Source organism: Tupaia chinensis, unplaced genomic scaffold (genome assembly GCF_000334495.1).
Source record: "Tupaia chinensis unplaced genomic scaffold, TupChi_1.0 Scaffold000207_1, whole genome shotgun sequence".
Lineage (NCBI taxonomy): Eukaryota > Metazoa > Chordata > Mammalia > Scandentia > Tupaiidae > Tupaia > Tupaia belangeri.
Genome location: NW_006159682.1, coordinates 1621758 through 1638386, shown reverse-complemented (window position 1 = coordinate 1638386; position 16629 = coordinate 1621758). Strand labels below are relative to the sequence as shown.

Genomic DNA, 16629 nt, shown 5'->3' with positions numbered 1-16629 from the left:
TCTTTCAAAACAACAAAGAAATTTTTTTTTTCCTCCTTTTTTTTTTTTTTTTACCAAAACAACACATTTATTAGGATAACTGTGCTTGAACTCTGTGTTTCAGGCAGTCAAATCATCTCTGGAGCATGAAGTTCCCTATAATTTTGAGGCCTAGCCTTGAACAGATTAAAAAAGGCTCAAGATCTACAAGGTACACTACCTGTCCCTGATAGTGCCTAGCCAGGTTTATAGGCAAGAGGAAAGAAGCAAATGACCAGTATGACAACCTACTCAGGTCCTCTATCAGCTATTATCTCAGGCTTAGTCTTCCCTACTAGTCACCCCTCCCTTTGAGAGACCTCAGACTAAGAACGAGGGTTGGGATGTTCTACATATACTTCTTTTTTCACCCTTTTACTTTACTATCCCACATCTATCCTCTTTCTTCAAATACAATTTTCAATCAAATAACACCCCATTTTCATAACGACAGGTCCTTATCTCATACTAGGATAGTGACTTTTATTTTTGTGTCTCCATAACCCATTATTCATTTTGCTTTTAGAAAGTAAAACATCTCGTATCTCTTAAAATATCAGAAAACAAAACCCTACAGCCACAACATCTTCAAAGGGAGGTATCTAAAAAGCCGATTTTGTTGAAAAAAGTATATTTCAAATATGAATTATTGAAGTATCTGCAAAAATGAGCTACTTAATTATGTATAAGGAACTACCAATCTCTTCATATTTTCTTATCAGCCATCTAACAGGGTAGGAAAAGCTTTTTCTAAAAAATGAGATAAACAATCTTTTTTTCATTAATGTTTGCTGATGAGAATAGATAATCTCTTGGTATCAGTCATGGCTGCCCTAAAATTCTTTGAATCCAGAGAAGCTATTTATTCAGAATTTTAAAAACAGCTAAGAAAAATTGTCATTCTATTTTGGCTGTTTATTGGAATCATTTATTCCCTTTGTTATTCAACAAATCCCTACTCAGTGCCACACTTTACTTGTATGAAAGATATAGTCTATGCTCTCTCAAAGAACATCACATAGTATGTACAGATAATTATAATACTGTATGATAAGTGTTATGACATTTAAATTCAGAGGAGAGCAGTTAACTCACTGAAAGTGGGAGGGATCAGGGAAAATTTCTTGGGAGAGATATTATGCAAACTGTTTGAGACAAAAATTCAGAACTCATAATTGCCATTAAAGCAAGCATATAATTGAACCAGATAGTTCTTTCAGTAAAGTCACCAGCTACCCATTATGTTAAGGCACCTGGTTAAAAATGGGGTTACAAGAATAAACATTGTCCAAGCATTTTAAAAATTCACATTATTAAAGGAAGATATATTTAGTTGCAAGTGTATGTTTTTTAGTGTGATAAGGTATATAATGAAAGTTTTGGAGAAAAGAGGAAAGAGCATTTAATCCCTCAAGGGCCAGTGATGAAGAATGTGAAAGGCTTTACACAAATGCTAGTATTTAACCTATATCTTGAAAGAAGATGCCAGTGTGATTGAGTACATATACAGGAAGATTAGTGCAGGAGGATTTGGACATTAGGCAGAACAAAAACTCACATAAGTAGAATTATACAGTCTTATTGTGACAGGCTCATTTCAATTAGCAATTTTCTTTCTTTCTTTCTTTCTTTCTTTCTTTCTTTCTTTCTTTCTTTCTTTCTTTCCTTTCTTTCTTTCTTTCTTCTTTTTTCAGTTTTTGTTTGTTTGTTTGTTTGTTTTTTTGTTTGCCATTGGGCATGTGCACTCGCCAGAAAGACAGAGAGACAGAAAGTGAGAAATCACTCCAAGTGGGATGGCCACGCCGCAATCCCTTCTACTCCATTCATCTCTCTCGGGATCTTGGGTACGCATACACACGCGCCCAGCATGAGTTTAGGTCACTGGGTCTGGGACTCGAACTGCGGTCGACTACATGGGAGTTCAGTGACATAGCCATGATGTAACTGCTGGTCCCATTTTTTTTTTTTTTTAAGAGAGATTTTCACTAGAATGCTTGTGTGCTTGCCAGAGAGACAAAATGCAAAAAAAAATAGCCCCCTGGGGAGATGGCCATGCCTGCCATCCCTTCTCCTCCATTCTCCTCTCAGTGGTATGATTTTTAAGCCACCAGGTCTGGGACTTGAACCGTAGTTAACCATGTGGGAGCCCAGCAATGTAACCATTACACCATCTGCTGGCCACAGCAATGTTTTAATGTTTATCCATATTGGAACATATAGTAGAAAATCCTTCTTTTTTAAGGCTAAGTAATATTCCATTGTATATATCTACTATATTTTGCCTCTCTATTCATCTGTTGATGGATACTTGTATTGCTTCTATGTCTTAACTATTTTAAGACTTGTATTAGTTGTTTTTTGAATGCTTAGAATTCAGCAGTGAAGCCATGGGACCTGGGCTTTTCCTTGATGGGAAACCTTTTATTATTTATTCAGCCTCCTTACTCATTGGCCATTTCAGACTTGCATTTCTATTTTTTTTTTTTGAGAGAAATATTTTTGCTATAGAGCGCATGCGCTTGCCAGAGACCAGAGAGAGAAAGAGAGACAAAAAGCAAGAAATCACACCCCAGGGGAGATAGCCACACCACAATCCCTTCTTTTCCATTCTCTTACTGGGATTTTGGTCATGCACACACATGCGCCAGCGTGAGTTTTAAGCCACCAGGTCTGAGACTTGAACCATGGTTGACTATGTGGGAGTTCACTGACATAGCCACTACGCCATCTGCTGGTCCTCAGACTTCCCATTTCTTTATGATTCAGGCTTGGCAGGTATATTTGTAGAAATTTATCTATTTCTTCAAGACTATTCAATTCGTTGGTATATAACTGCTCATTGTATAACTTATTCATAGAGATCTCTTATAATTCTTTGTATTTCTGTGGTGTCAGTTGTAATGTTTCAAACTCTTTTATTTCTGATTTTGAGGTTTCTGTCCTTAGTCTAGCTGAAGGTTTACTGTCCTGTATCTCAACTCTGAGTTCTTTTTACCATCTTTTAAAATTGTTTCCTAGTCTCTGTCTCATTTCTTTTTGCTCTGATCTTTATAATTTCCTTCCTTCTGCTAACATTGGGCTTAGTCTGTTCTCTTCTAGTTCCTTCAGGCACAATGTTAGGCTGCTTAGATGTGATACTTCTTTTCTGATGTACGCTTTTATTGTGACCAACTTCCTTCTTTGAACAGCTTTTGCTGCACCCCCTAAGTTTATGTTTCCACTTTCATTTGTCTAAAGATATTTTCAAATTTCTCCTATAATTTCTTCCTTTACCCACTGGTTGTTCAGGAGCTTGTTGTTTAATTTCTATATATTTATAATGTTTCCAGTGTACTTCTGTTATTTCCTTTTAGTTTTATGTCACTGTTATCAGAAAAAGTATTTAATAATGATTTCAATCTTCTTAATTTGTTAAGATTTGTTTTGTGAACTAACATGATCTATGTTGGGAAGAAAGTATGTTCTGCTGGATGAAATGCTCTGTTTCTGTCTGTTACACTGATTTGGTCAAAAGCATAGTTCAAGTCTAATGTTTCCTTGTTGATTTTCTGCCTAGATGACCTACCCCTTGCAGAAAGTGGGGAACTTAAGCCTATCTCTATATTATAGCCTATCTCTCCTTCCGCTTCATTAATATTTACTTTATATATTTAGGTGTTCTGATGTTGGGTGCACATGCACTCACCAGACACACACACACACACACACACACACACACACACACACAGAGAAATCAGCCCCTAGCGGAGCTAGCTATTCCATGATTCCTTTCCCTCCAGTCTCCTCTCTGGATTTTGGATTTTGAGCATATATACACATGTGTCCAGAGTGATCTTCTTCATTATTTCTTAGGTGGGAAGAGTCAATGATTCATAGTACCTGTGACAATTTGACACTTTGCAATCATAAGACCCATAGCCAAAGACCATCAGCGGGTCATCAGATCCAGATTTCTTCTGCTCCTTGAGTTGGCAGTCCTAAAGACTCAAGGACAGAGTCCTGAGGGCAAGTGGTTGTTTGAGTGACAAACATCATGGTCTTCACAGACCCTGAGCACCTGGCACATCCAAAGCCTTCCAAGGCAGGCAGCTATCTCAAGATGTCATGGTTCACGTAAAGGATGCCAATATCTGTGGGAGGTCTTCAGGGACTACAAGGGCTGTTAGGATCCTCAGCTCTGCCTTTGTGAGCAGCAATAAAGGCCAGAGCCAGCTATCTGGGAGGCTGGCTACATACATGTCTGTGGCAGCAGATGCCAACTGCAGGCTCATGCACAAGGGCTGGGTCTGGGAACAGAGGTAGGGGCTGGAGCTGACTATAGGAGCATACAGGAAAGTGGGAGCTAGCAGCCTGCTCATTCATAAATTCTAGGATCTGCTAGGGTTAAGTAACAGGGGGTAGGCTGTGCATATGGGGGCAATTTCTGAGTTAGCTGTGGTTATAAACATAATGGTTGGGGTAGGAGTCAAAGAGTAAGGCCAGCTGCTTATGTATGTACAACTGTAGGAGCTAAGGCTGTCAGCATGGAGTATTCTAATTACAGCCTTGGATACGTATGGTGGTGAGATTGTAGCCTACAGTGAGGGTACTTGGGGTTGCTTGTGGGCACACATGCATTAGCTGTACTGTTCTGGGACAAAGCACCCATGGAGGCAGCAGCTGCAGTGGCTCTGGGAAAGTGGGAAGGTGGTTTAGACCCATGAAGAATGTGAGGTCTTCCTGGATGGGACTCTGGCCTCAGGCAGGGGCAGCTTAGCTGGCTCCTGGAAAAGGGGAGAGAGGAGTAGTGAGTCAAGCACCCAGAGACTGCCAAGGCTGCTGGGCTGAAGTTCCAGGCTGGTGTGACTGCAGCAGTAGCAGTCTTGCAGGTCTGAGTCTTTGCCCTCTTATTTATTTATTTATTTACTTTTTCTTAAATGCCAATAGGCATGTGCAAATGCATGAGAAACAAACTGATATGTTTTTCAAGCTTCTAGGGCCAGGACTTGAACCCTGATCGGCCAGGTGGTATACAGCATCCTCTGCACAGTGCTTAACTACTACACTACAAGACCTGCCCACTTTAAAAAAAAAATTATTTTATTTAAATTTATTCATTGGGACCAGCAGCTGGTATAATGGCTATGTCAGTGGACTCCCATGTATCCAGCCATGGTTGGAGTCCCAGACCCAGTGGCTTAAATTCATGCCAGGCACATGTGCATGTGTGCCCAAGATCCCAAGAGGAGAATGGAGGAGAAGGGATTCCGACGTGGCTATCCCTCCGGGAGGTGATTTCTCACTTTCTGTCTGTCTGTCTGTCTGTCTTTCTGGCAAACACACATGCCTTATAGCAAAAACCTCTCCCCCCCAAAAATTATTTATTATATGTATTTCAATCTGACCAGGGACAGAGTGAGTAAGACAGAGTGGGAAAGTGAGAGAGCAAGCCACAAAGTCCAGGATTTGAACTGTGGTCAGCCATGTGGGAGTCCAGCGCCCTTAACCACAGTGCCAACTGCTGGCCCCAGGGCCTGCCCATTTTTGAAGGCAGGCTTCCTTTCCTTCCTTCCTTACTTCTTTTGAGGTTTTTGCCATAGGGTGTATGCACTCACCAGAGAGAGAGAGAGAGAGACAGAAACAGTGAGAGGAAAAGTAAAAAAAAAAATCACCCTCCAGGGGGATGGCGACACCAAAATCCCTTCTCCTTCATTCTCCTCCTGGGATCTTGGGCAAGCATGCACACATACTTATTGTGATTTTCAAGCCACTGACTCTGGTTTTGAGGTTTTTGCTATAGGGTGTATGCACTCACCAGAGAGAGAGAGAGAGAGACAGAAACAGTGAGAGGAAAAGTAAAAAAAAAAATCACCCTCCAGGGGGATGGCGACACCAAAATCCCTTCTCCTTCATTCTCCTCCTGGGATCTTGGGCAAGCATGCACACATACTTATTGTGATTTTCAAGCCACTGACTCTGGGACTCAAACCATGGTCAGCCATGTGGGAGTCCAGTGACATAACCACAATGCCGTCTGCTGGCCCCAAGCTGTTTCTTTTTTGTTCTTGTTGGGTTTTAGGAATTCTCTCTATATATGTTACAGATACTAATCCCTCATCGGATATATAATTTCCATATATCTTCTCCAATTCTGGGAGTTGCCCTTTTATTTTGTTGATAATAACTTTTATATTTTTTAAACTTCATTTATTTACTTATTTTTAAAAAATCTGACGAGACAGATAGAGAGAGAGAGAGAGAAAGTGAGAAAACAAGCTGCTAGGTCTGGGACTCAAACCGCAGTTGGCCATATGGGAGGTCCAGCACCCTTAAGCACCATGCCACCTAACGGTCCCTCATAATAGCCTTTAAAAAAAAATTGTTAGAGGAAGAGGATCAGCATATGATGTAATAGTTACAACACTGGACCTCCCAAGAAGGTAACTGCAGTTTGGGTCGCAGATCCAGTGGCTTAAAACTCACACTAGATGTATGTGTGTGTGTGTGCTCAAAACCCCAAGAAGAGAATGGAGAAGGGACTGTGGTATGGCCAACCCCCTGGAGGGGGGTAATTTCTCACTTTCTGTCTCTCTCTCTCTGTCTCTCCAATGAGTGCATGTGCCCTATAGCAAGCATCTCTTCTCTCAAAAAAAAAAAAAAATGCTAGAGGGAATGTACACTCATGCATGTATGAGACAGAGAGAGAGAATGCATGTACCACCCCTTCAACAGGTGAAGTCATTCTGCAATCCTTTTTCCTCCATTTCTCCATCCCATCAGGATTTTGAGAAAACACACACATCTGACATGCTTTTCTTTTCTTTTAAAGTTTTATGTATCATTATTATTATTATTACTATTTTTATTTTGCTACAGGTTATCTGCACTCACTAGAGAGAGAAAAAAAGTGAAAAAGCAAGCTGCCAGGTCTGGCAATTGAACTGTGGTTGGCCATGTAGGAGTTCAGTACCCGACTGCCATGTCACTATGTTTTTCAAGCTGCCAAGGCTGGGATTCAAATGGCAGCCAGCAATGTGAAATGTGGCTCCCTATGCACAGGGTTTAGCCACTGTGCTACAAGGCTGGCCTGATAATAGCCTTTGATGTATAAAAATGTTTAATTTTCATGACTTCTCGTTTCTCCATGTTTTTCTTTCATTGCCTAAGCCTTTGTTGTCATATCCAAGATATCACTGCCAAATCTAATTCCATGAAATTTTGCCCTGTTTTCTTCCAACAGTCAGACTGCTATAGGTATCACATCAAGGTCCTTGATCCATTTTGAGTTCAAATTCTTTTCCTTGTGGATAGCCAGTTTTTCTAGCATCATTTATTGAAACTACTGAACTTTCCTCATTGAATGGTTTTGGCATGCTAGTGAGAAATCATTTGACCTTGTATGCCAGGGTTTATTTCTGGACTCTCCATACTATTCTGTTGGTCTGTATGTCTGTCTTTATGTTAGTACCATACTGTTCTAATTACCATAATTTTTAAGTCTTCAAATTAGGAAGTATGAGTCCTCTAATTTTGTTCTTGATTTTCAAAGAACTGTTCTGGCTATTTCAGGCCTCTTGAATTCTATATAGATTTTAGGATAAGTTTTCATATTTCTGTAAAATAAGAAGTCATGTTCTTTCAACAGGGATTGGAATAAATCTGTATACTACTTTCAGTTATAGAGATACTTTAATTATATTTAATCTCTCAATCATGAACACAAAATGTGTCTCCATTTATTTATGTCTTACTTAATTTCTTTCAACAGTATTTTATAGTTTTCATTATACAAATCTTTTACTTCTTTGGTTAAGTTAATGTCTAAGCATTCTTTTTGATGCTACTGTCAATAGACTTGTTTTCATAATTTCCTGTTCATATTGTTTATTGTGTATAAAAGAAATACAACTGATTTTTGGATGTTTACTTTGAAAAGAAATGCGATTGATTTTGGGGTGTTTACTTTTATCCTGCTACTTTGCTGGATTCATTTTTAAATTCTGATATTTTCTATTTTTTCATAAAATATTTAGAATTTTTATATACAAAATTATACTATCTATGAATAGAGAAATATTTACTTCTTCCTTTCCAATTTAGATGCCTTTTATTTCTTCTTCTTGCATAAATGCCCTGGGTAAGACTTACAGTACTATGTTAAATAGAAGTGATGAGAATGGGAATCCTTGCCTCATCTGATGGAAGTAATGGGAAGATACCTTAGAAATAAAACTTTCTGTCTTTCACAAGTAAAAATCTGCTCACTGCAGATTTTTCATATATTTCTTTTACTATGTTGTGGCAGTTACCTTTTATTCAGTGTTTTCATCATAAAAGCATATTGAATTTTGTCAAATGTTTTTTCTGTATCAGTTGAGATCATGTATGTGTGTGTGTGTGTGTGTGTGTGTGTGTGTGTGTTTGTGTGTATGTGTGTGTTTCCCCCTTGATTCTGTTAATATGGTACATTGCATTAAAAATCTCATTAACTCCTGTTTGTACTAGTACAACAGACATACACCTGATTTCTCTGTCTATAGTCGTGTCTCCCTTAAATCTAGCCTGGTAAAGTAGAGTGCTCGCCTCTAAAATGTGTAGTGTGGGGGGGGGGAAGGGGGGTTTGTTCTCCACTTGAAAGTCTTCTATGGTTAAAATTCTCAACATTACAAATAAAACCTATTCATTTTTGCCTCATCTTTTATCTTCTTTGTCTCTCACTTTATTCTGCACTAACATAACTGCAATTATCTCTCCTCATATACTTTATCAGATCATGCTGTTTCCTCTAAATGAAATATGATTCCCATGAATCTCTATTTGGCTAACTGTGACTCATTCTTCATAATTCAATTTGGGTGTCAGTTCCTTTTGTCTTTCTTCCTATTCTTATATTTAAAAACAGTGTTTTCATCATAAAAGCATATTGAATTTTGTCAAATGTTTTTTCTGTATCAGTTGAGATCATGTATGTGTGTGTGTGTGTGTGTGTGTGTGTGTGTGTGTGTGTGTGTTTGTGTGTATGTGTGTGTTTCCCCCTTGATTCTGTTAATATGGTACATTGCATTAAAAATCTCATTAACTCCTGTTTGTACTAGTACAACAGACATACACCTGATTTCTCTGTCTATAGTCGTGTCTCCCTTAAATCTAGCCTGGTAAAGTAGAGTGCTCGCCTCTAAAATGTGTAGTGTGGGGGGGGGGAAGGGGGGTTTGTTCTCCACTTGAAAGTCTTCTATGGTTAAAATTCTCAACATTACAAATAAAACCTATTCATTTTTGCCTCATCTTTTATCTTCTTTGTCTCTCACTTTATTCTGCACTAACATAACTGCAATTATCTCTCCTCATATACTTTATCAGATCATGCTGTTTCCTCTAAATGAAATATGATTCCCATGAATCTCTATTTGGCTAACTGTGACTCATTCTTCATAATTCAATTTGGGTGTCAGTTCCTTTTGTCTTTCTTCCTATTCTTATATTTAAAAAAAAATACTCATACACAAATATTTATCCTGTGTCTGGCACATGCCAGGTACTATGTTAGGTATTGGGGGTACAGAGATAGACAAGGCAGACAAAGTTCTTGTATGCACACCTTCTTGAAGGTACACTCCCCATATCTGTTCTCCACTAGTATCTTGTGCTTACCTCCATTTTCTCATTAATCATGTAATATAAAATTATTAGTTTATATTAATCTTAGCAGTACATAGTGAACATTCAATAAATGTTTCCTTAACTAAGGTCATAAAGTAACACTTTTAACCCTAATTATATTTGAAACACTATTTTTTTTGTTATTTTTGGGTTGCTCCTTCTCTTCCACTGTCAATAGAAATGGATAATTTCCAAGGAGCCATGGTTAATGGTTCTCCCACACCTCCCCCAGTGTCTCACTCAAGCAGCTGAAAAGACTAGAGATAGGTACACCTAGCTAGCTGCCCACAGATATGGGAAATCATTAAAAAGGTGCTCAGAAACAAGAAGATGAGAAAGATAGAAAAACTGTTGAATTATCATAAAGAAGATGTGTTTGTAGAGACAGATGATGTTAGAATCAAAATTTCCCTAGTTAGAAGACATATAACTATAATTCATAAATCTAAAACTTCAGTTTAACTACTGATCTCAAACATATCCTTCCTTACTCAAGGTTCAAGACAGTGAATAGCAAAATGGTATATGTCTCAAAACAAATAAAATTATGTAGAAGGATAGAACCTGAGAAAGAAGTACAAACACTGGGTGAAAGCTACAACGACATATATTTCAGTTCAATATAAAGAGGATTTTCAATAGACAGAACTACTCAGTAATAGAACTGGTTGTTACATAAAGGCAAAACTCTGTCTTGAAGACAAAATACAAGTATATTAGGTCGGGAATTTGTTTTTTTAAATGTTTTTGCCACACGGCGAGTACATTCACTGGAGAGAGACAAAGAGGGAAAGTGAGAAGTCAACCCCCACGGGAGATGGCCATGCCACAATCCCTTCCCTTCATTATCCTCTTGGGATTTTGGGGTATGCACACAAGGCTGGCATGATTTCCAAACTGACAAGTCCAGGACTTGAACTGTGGTTGATCATGTGGGAATCTGATGCCTTGACCACTAGACCACCTGCTGGCCAGAGGGAAAGGTGTTTTTAAAAGGCAGTTCTTTTGGCACAGGGAGTATGATCCTAACCTTCGGTACCTAGAATACACTAAACAAAGGTTTAAATGAATGAGAGATAGCAGGGAGGATGGATCAAAGTGTAGATTGGGTTAAATTATTTTAAAAATCTCTTCTAATCTTATAATTATATGAACACACAAAAACCAAGTCATAGCTTCTTTCTCATTTTTCACTAGCCTCCTAGAGAAAGTGGTAGTTACTATTTGTAAGGGAAGGAAAAATAATGGACTCTTCCCGGATCATCAGATTTTAAGATATTACTGAGTTTGTGACTGATTTAGTTTGGCAAAGCCTCCTAACTCTACTCTATTCCGCTAATTAACCTAAAGAGTATACTAACTTCACAAACACTGTTCCTCATTATATTACACAATTTCTCTTGCTGATGGGACCCTATCAAATGACAGATATCCTGGAAATAAATGAAGTGATACCTCTCAGGGCATGAAATAATTAAGAATTTTAGATGGGGCAATTTGATCACTTAATGTTAGCTAATTTATCCATTAAAGAGTTGAAGCAAGAACTACTATATACATTGAAAATATACTCAGGGAGACCAGGAGGTGGAGTGGTTGTTAGGGAGCTGGACTCTCACATGGTCAACTGCAGCAGAGATACCTGGACCTGGTGGATTGAAAATTATGCCAGGCAACTGTGCCTGTGAACCCAAAATCCCAGGAGGAGAAATGGAAGAGAAGGGATTGTGGTATGGCCATCGCCCTGGAGGTTGATATCTCACTTTCTCTCTTATTGTCTCTGTCTCTTTCCAGCAAATGTACATGCCCTATGACAAAAGTTAACCCCCTAAAAAACAAACAACAACAAATATATAAATATATATATATATATATATATGTGTGTGTGTGTGTGTGTGTGTATGTATGTGTGTCTCTCTCAAGCACTACAAAGAAATATTTCATCAAATCATTTTGGGTGATTCTTGTCAAATGGTGAAACTCAATATCATTTTTCTTTCACAAGGATTAGTGAGGAAAAAGTGCAAGAAAAAATGGTGTGGGAATATTTATAGCAAGGGTAAAACTTCTTTCTCTCTGAATTTCTTAAAAATGTTGAAAACCAGAGTGGTATTTACCATTTTCACAGGACAGTCATATATAAGAACTTCACTTATATGCTTCATTTCTCCTATACATATTTAAATGATATAAATACCTACTGAGATGATGGGTGGAGAGAGGTCCTATGGCAGCTTCCATAATAAGTATCCAAAATATGTAGTCAGTTTAGATAAAAATGAACAAACACATTGTATATAAAAGGCAAGCAAGAAAGCTTTTATTAGACTTGATTAAGCTTTTGAATACTTGGATTGTGCTCTTTCCTAAAAACACTGTCACAATAAAGTTTTTCTGTGCTATTTAGTTATGACCACTGGTGCACATACTTTTAAAGTCATGTTGTAACTATTCTTAGCACATGATAAGAGCTCAATAAATACCTTTAAAATGAATAAACAGTAATATCCATGCTCTCTTCCCATTCCCATATAACCAAGGTCAGATTTGGGCCCAGAAATGCTATTTGTGGCCATAGAACAAAATGATAATACTACTTTTTAACATCCTTAAGGCCCATATAGATTCATAGACATGACACACAAGTATGTTCATTTTTTTTGTTTTTGGAATTATTTATTTAATTTTATTTATCATTATTATTTAATTTAACCAGAGAGAGAGGGAAAGTAAGGAAGCAAGTCAGGTCCAGGACTTGAACCATGATCAGCCAGATAGGAGTCCAGTGCCTCAACCAACATATCACCAGCTGGCTCCAGTATGTTCAGTCTTATCTTCCCCTCCTCTTTATAGCTATAGCATCCTATGTGTACAGTTATTATTGCATTTTTTTAAAAAAACAATATGCCATCACTATTAAGTTCACAATCTACCACCCTTGACTCGGAGCACCTTAGTACAGGCACAATGTTGTTCATCTTTGTTAACTAATAACAAACACAGTGTCTGGCTCACACAAAGTGACCCAATGTGTTAAAGGACCTCTAGGATCGATCCTAATAAATGTATCAACTAAGTCAGTAACAAAGAAAATCCTCTTGCTAGCCAGTCAGTTCTAAGTAAAAGTAATTTAAACCAAGTCACCTGAATTCTGTTGAAATATGAAACTAAGAGAACAGGAAGTACATTAGCAAATCTCCTTACATGAAAAGTTTCTGCCTACAAGAATTTATGAGACTTTATTCCCACTACATTAACCTTTTAAATTCATTGCTGTGGTAGATTAAAAAGAATAGGAAGTGGGCAGTTAAGGCCTTCTCTTTAGTGAAAAGCTTGCAAATAGGCTTACCTCTTCAGACTGTTCTTGGGTCTGGGCAGGTGAAGATCTTCTTCCTACTGTAAGTCGATGGCAGGGATAAGAGAGCCCTGATTCAGCAAGACACATCTGCAAAAAGTAGAATAAACAAAATGTGGCCATTTTTCACAAAATAATTTTTACTTTTCAGATATTTTCCATTGTTTCTGAAGCTTGGTTAGAAGGCTTATGCTAGTAGCATGGGTATTACAATACCAAGAAGGCTTTCAAGACCTGAAATTTTCCACATACATGTTATTATAATAGCCAAGGCTAATTTTTACTAGATAATAAATCAGGACTCCTGAAAACCATAATAAGCTGAAAATAAGGCAAATCATATACCCTCTAACACACACACACACACACACACACTTCCAGTGTTTGTCTGATACTTTTTTTTTTTTTTTTTGGAGAGATTTTTGCTATAAGGGCGCGTGCGCTCGCCAGACAGACAGAGAGAGACAGAGAGACAGAAACCGAGAAATCACCCCCCAGGGGGGATGGTTACGCCGCAATCCCTTCTCCTCCATTCTCCTCTCGGGATCTTGGGCACGCACGCACACGTACCCGGCGTGAGATTTAAGCCACCGGGTCCAGGACGTGAACCGCGGTCAACTACGTGGGAGTCCAGCGACATAGCCATTACGCTAACTGCTGGTTCCCATGTCTGATACTATTTTGATTAAGTAGAATAATATCTTCCATTTCCCAACTCTCAGGGAAGTAAGAGTACTTGGAAGACTGTGTGATGGAGGGTTTTTTTGTTTTGGTTTGTTTTTTAAATTAAATTTCAGTATACAATAATAATGTCATTTTGCTTTAATCAGTATTATTATGTGATTTCAGACATAATTGAAGTTTATGAACCAATAATGAGTGCAAAGAACCTAGCATAGTACCTAGCACACATTCAGTTTACCATCTTTCTCACCATTACGATCTAAAATACTATCAAGAATCTGCCTACCTCAGCCAAAAACAATTAAAGAAATACATATTTATTTCTATTGAAGTTTATTTTAGGTAAAATATTAAATAGCACTTTCAAAGTTTAAATGAGATTTTGGCAAACATGAGTACGACTGAAATTTCAGTTTTATAACTACAAACTAATTTCTTCCAAAGAGAAAGGATCTAATTCTTGAAAGATACATTTAAAAAAAAAAAAAAACTTCTATGTTGCATAATTAGTATACCTTATAAAGAAAATACAAAGTAAAAATATAATTGAAAACACTTTCTCCAAAAAAGCAACATTATATGCCTAAAACTCATTAATAGTAATTCTAGATAACATTACACTCATATTATAATGCTTGCTGTGTATGCTAAATTCTGAACTAGATATTTTATTCTCCCATTATTGTATTAACTGGTTTACCTAAATGTTAGTGGTATTTTATGTCACTTTTGTCTACATAGAAGAATTACAACAATATTAAAGAGTCTTTTATCATTAAAAATAAAACAGGGTATTCAATAGCACACTGATAATAGCAAATGCTAACTATTGAGGAGGTGTGAGGAGGTCTGATACATGAGGAAACCCAAATGCCTTTAAACTCATAGAAACTAGCCCAATAATGGGTTAGGCATAACATATTTTTGAAATATGTTAAAATCAGGCTAATTACCTGAGCCAGCAGATGGCATAATGGTTAAGCCCTGGACACCACAGTTCAAGTTTCAGACATGGTGGCTTGAAAATCAAGGCTGGTACATGTACATGCGTGCCCAAAACTATGAGAGGAGAATAGAGGAGTACGAATTATAGTATGGCCAACCTCCTGGGGAGTGAGTTCTCACTTTCCCTCTCACTGTCTCTCTCTCTCTCCAGTGAGCACGTGTGCCCTGTGGCAAAAACCTTAAAAAAAAAAAATCAGGCTAATTACCTTAAGACAAACATTGGAATGAAAAAAATGCAATTTCAGATGAATAACCATGTATTTTCAATCATATGAGATATATGCAATCATAAAAATCACACTGATAAAAATCATATGTATTGGCATAGTGGCTAAGGTACTGAATTCCCACATGGTCTACGTAGCATGGTTTGAGTTCTGGGCCTGACGGCTTGAAACTCACTCTGTCATGTGTTCTTACGTGACAAAATCCCAAGAAAAGAATAGAGAAGAAAAGACTGCAGAGTGGCCATCCCCACCGGGAGGGTGTTTTTTCACTTTCTGTCTCTCTGTTCTCTCCAGCAAGCACATGCACCCTATGGCAAAACAAACAAACAAACAAACAAAAACAAAAATCAGAAAAAAATCATATATATTTAGATTTTGTTATTTTTCTTTTCACCTGTTTAGAGGCTTTTGTTTTCTGGTTTTTGTATCTAGATATTTTCACACTGTATTGCAAATGCTAGAAGACCTGCTTAATAACAACAACAGAAGCAAAAATGCATCAAGTGTGTCATCTTTTCCCAATCATATGTTTTAACATAATTCTAATAATTCATTCAATTTATTTCACTTCAATCCAAATAAAACCAAGGCTTAGCTAGATGAGAAACACAGGCTAAATTTCAAGCCACATTACTTTAACAATATTTTTCATTTGAAAAATTCCTTTTTCTTCACTCTTAAATCCTATAGTTATAAAATAGTAATGGTGGTAAATGTCACAATCAATCAAAGGAGTATAGTATAATGAAAAGAGACCTAAACAAGGAACCATGAGACCTCTCTTCAAGGGTTGCCTAGCCTCCTGATTTTGGGAAAGTCATTTCTCTTTTCCAGGCCAGCGTTTCTTCATTTATAAATTGAGGTGAGTAACCTTTACCCTGATCACCTTGCTAGACTTTTCAAAGGGTTAAATGTGATAAGTAAAAACTGGCTTTGACACTGCACTGCAATAGGTAGAAGAGCTTTATTATTCCAAAGATCACCATTTTTAGGACAAGGCGAAGAGATATGGTAATTAATTTCCATGGTGACCACCTTGGAAAACAACCTAGTCCTACCTCAGTTAAAAGTGAAGGACACAGTCTTAGAGGAGCTGGAGGAAACTCACTAAAAGTACACAATATGGTAAATGGGCTCTTCACTTTCTGAGAGATTATTTTAGGTAAACTTGGGTTTGCCTCCACAATCATCAACATTAACCTATCCCATAACTACTAATAATTCCCAAAGATAAGAGGATAGAGCAGCACTTTCTCAGAAACAGAAAAAGTGGGCCTCTATCACTCCATTTCAAACCAAACCCTACTAATTAAAATGTGCTTAACTGGGCCCAGCAGAAGGCATAATGGTTATGTTGTTGGACTCTCACGTAGTTGACCATGGTTTGAGTCCTGGACCCGGCAACTTAAAACTCAAGCCAGGTGCGTGTGCATGCCCAAAGTCCCAAGAGGAGAATGGAGTAGAAGGGATTGCAGCATGGCCATCCCTCTCAGGGGTGATTTCTTGCCTTTTGTCTCTCTGTCTCTCTAGTGAGTGCACACATCCTATAGTAAAAAAAAAAAAAGTCTCTTTAAAAAATTGTGCTCAGCAAATTAAAGAATCAGGAACTTCTGAGTTACTGTGTGACCAGCACTGATAAAACATAAGGCATACTGTCTCTCTTAAGGGAACATATATGCCAGTTGAGAAGACAAGAAAAGC

The 16629-nt window shown here is 37.7% G+C and overlaps 1 protein-coding gene across 1 annotated transcript in view; it reads right to left on the bottom strand.

Annotated features, from left to right (window-relative positions):
* Positions 1-16629, bottom strand: part of FAF1 (Fas associated factor 1) — a 470502-nt gene that overhangs the window by 149417 nt on the left and 304456 nt on the right. Inside the window, exon 9 of the mRNA XM_006147256.2 lies at positions 13007-13102. Coding sequence (XP_006147318.1) covers positions 13007-13102 — 96 coding nt within the window. The remainder of the gene's footprint in view (positions 1-13006; positions 13103-16629) is intronic.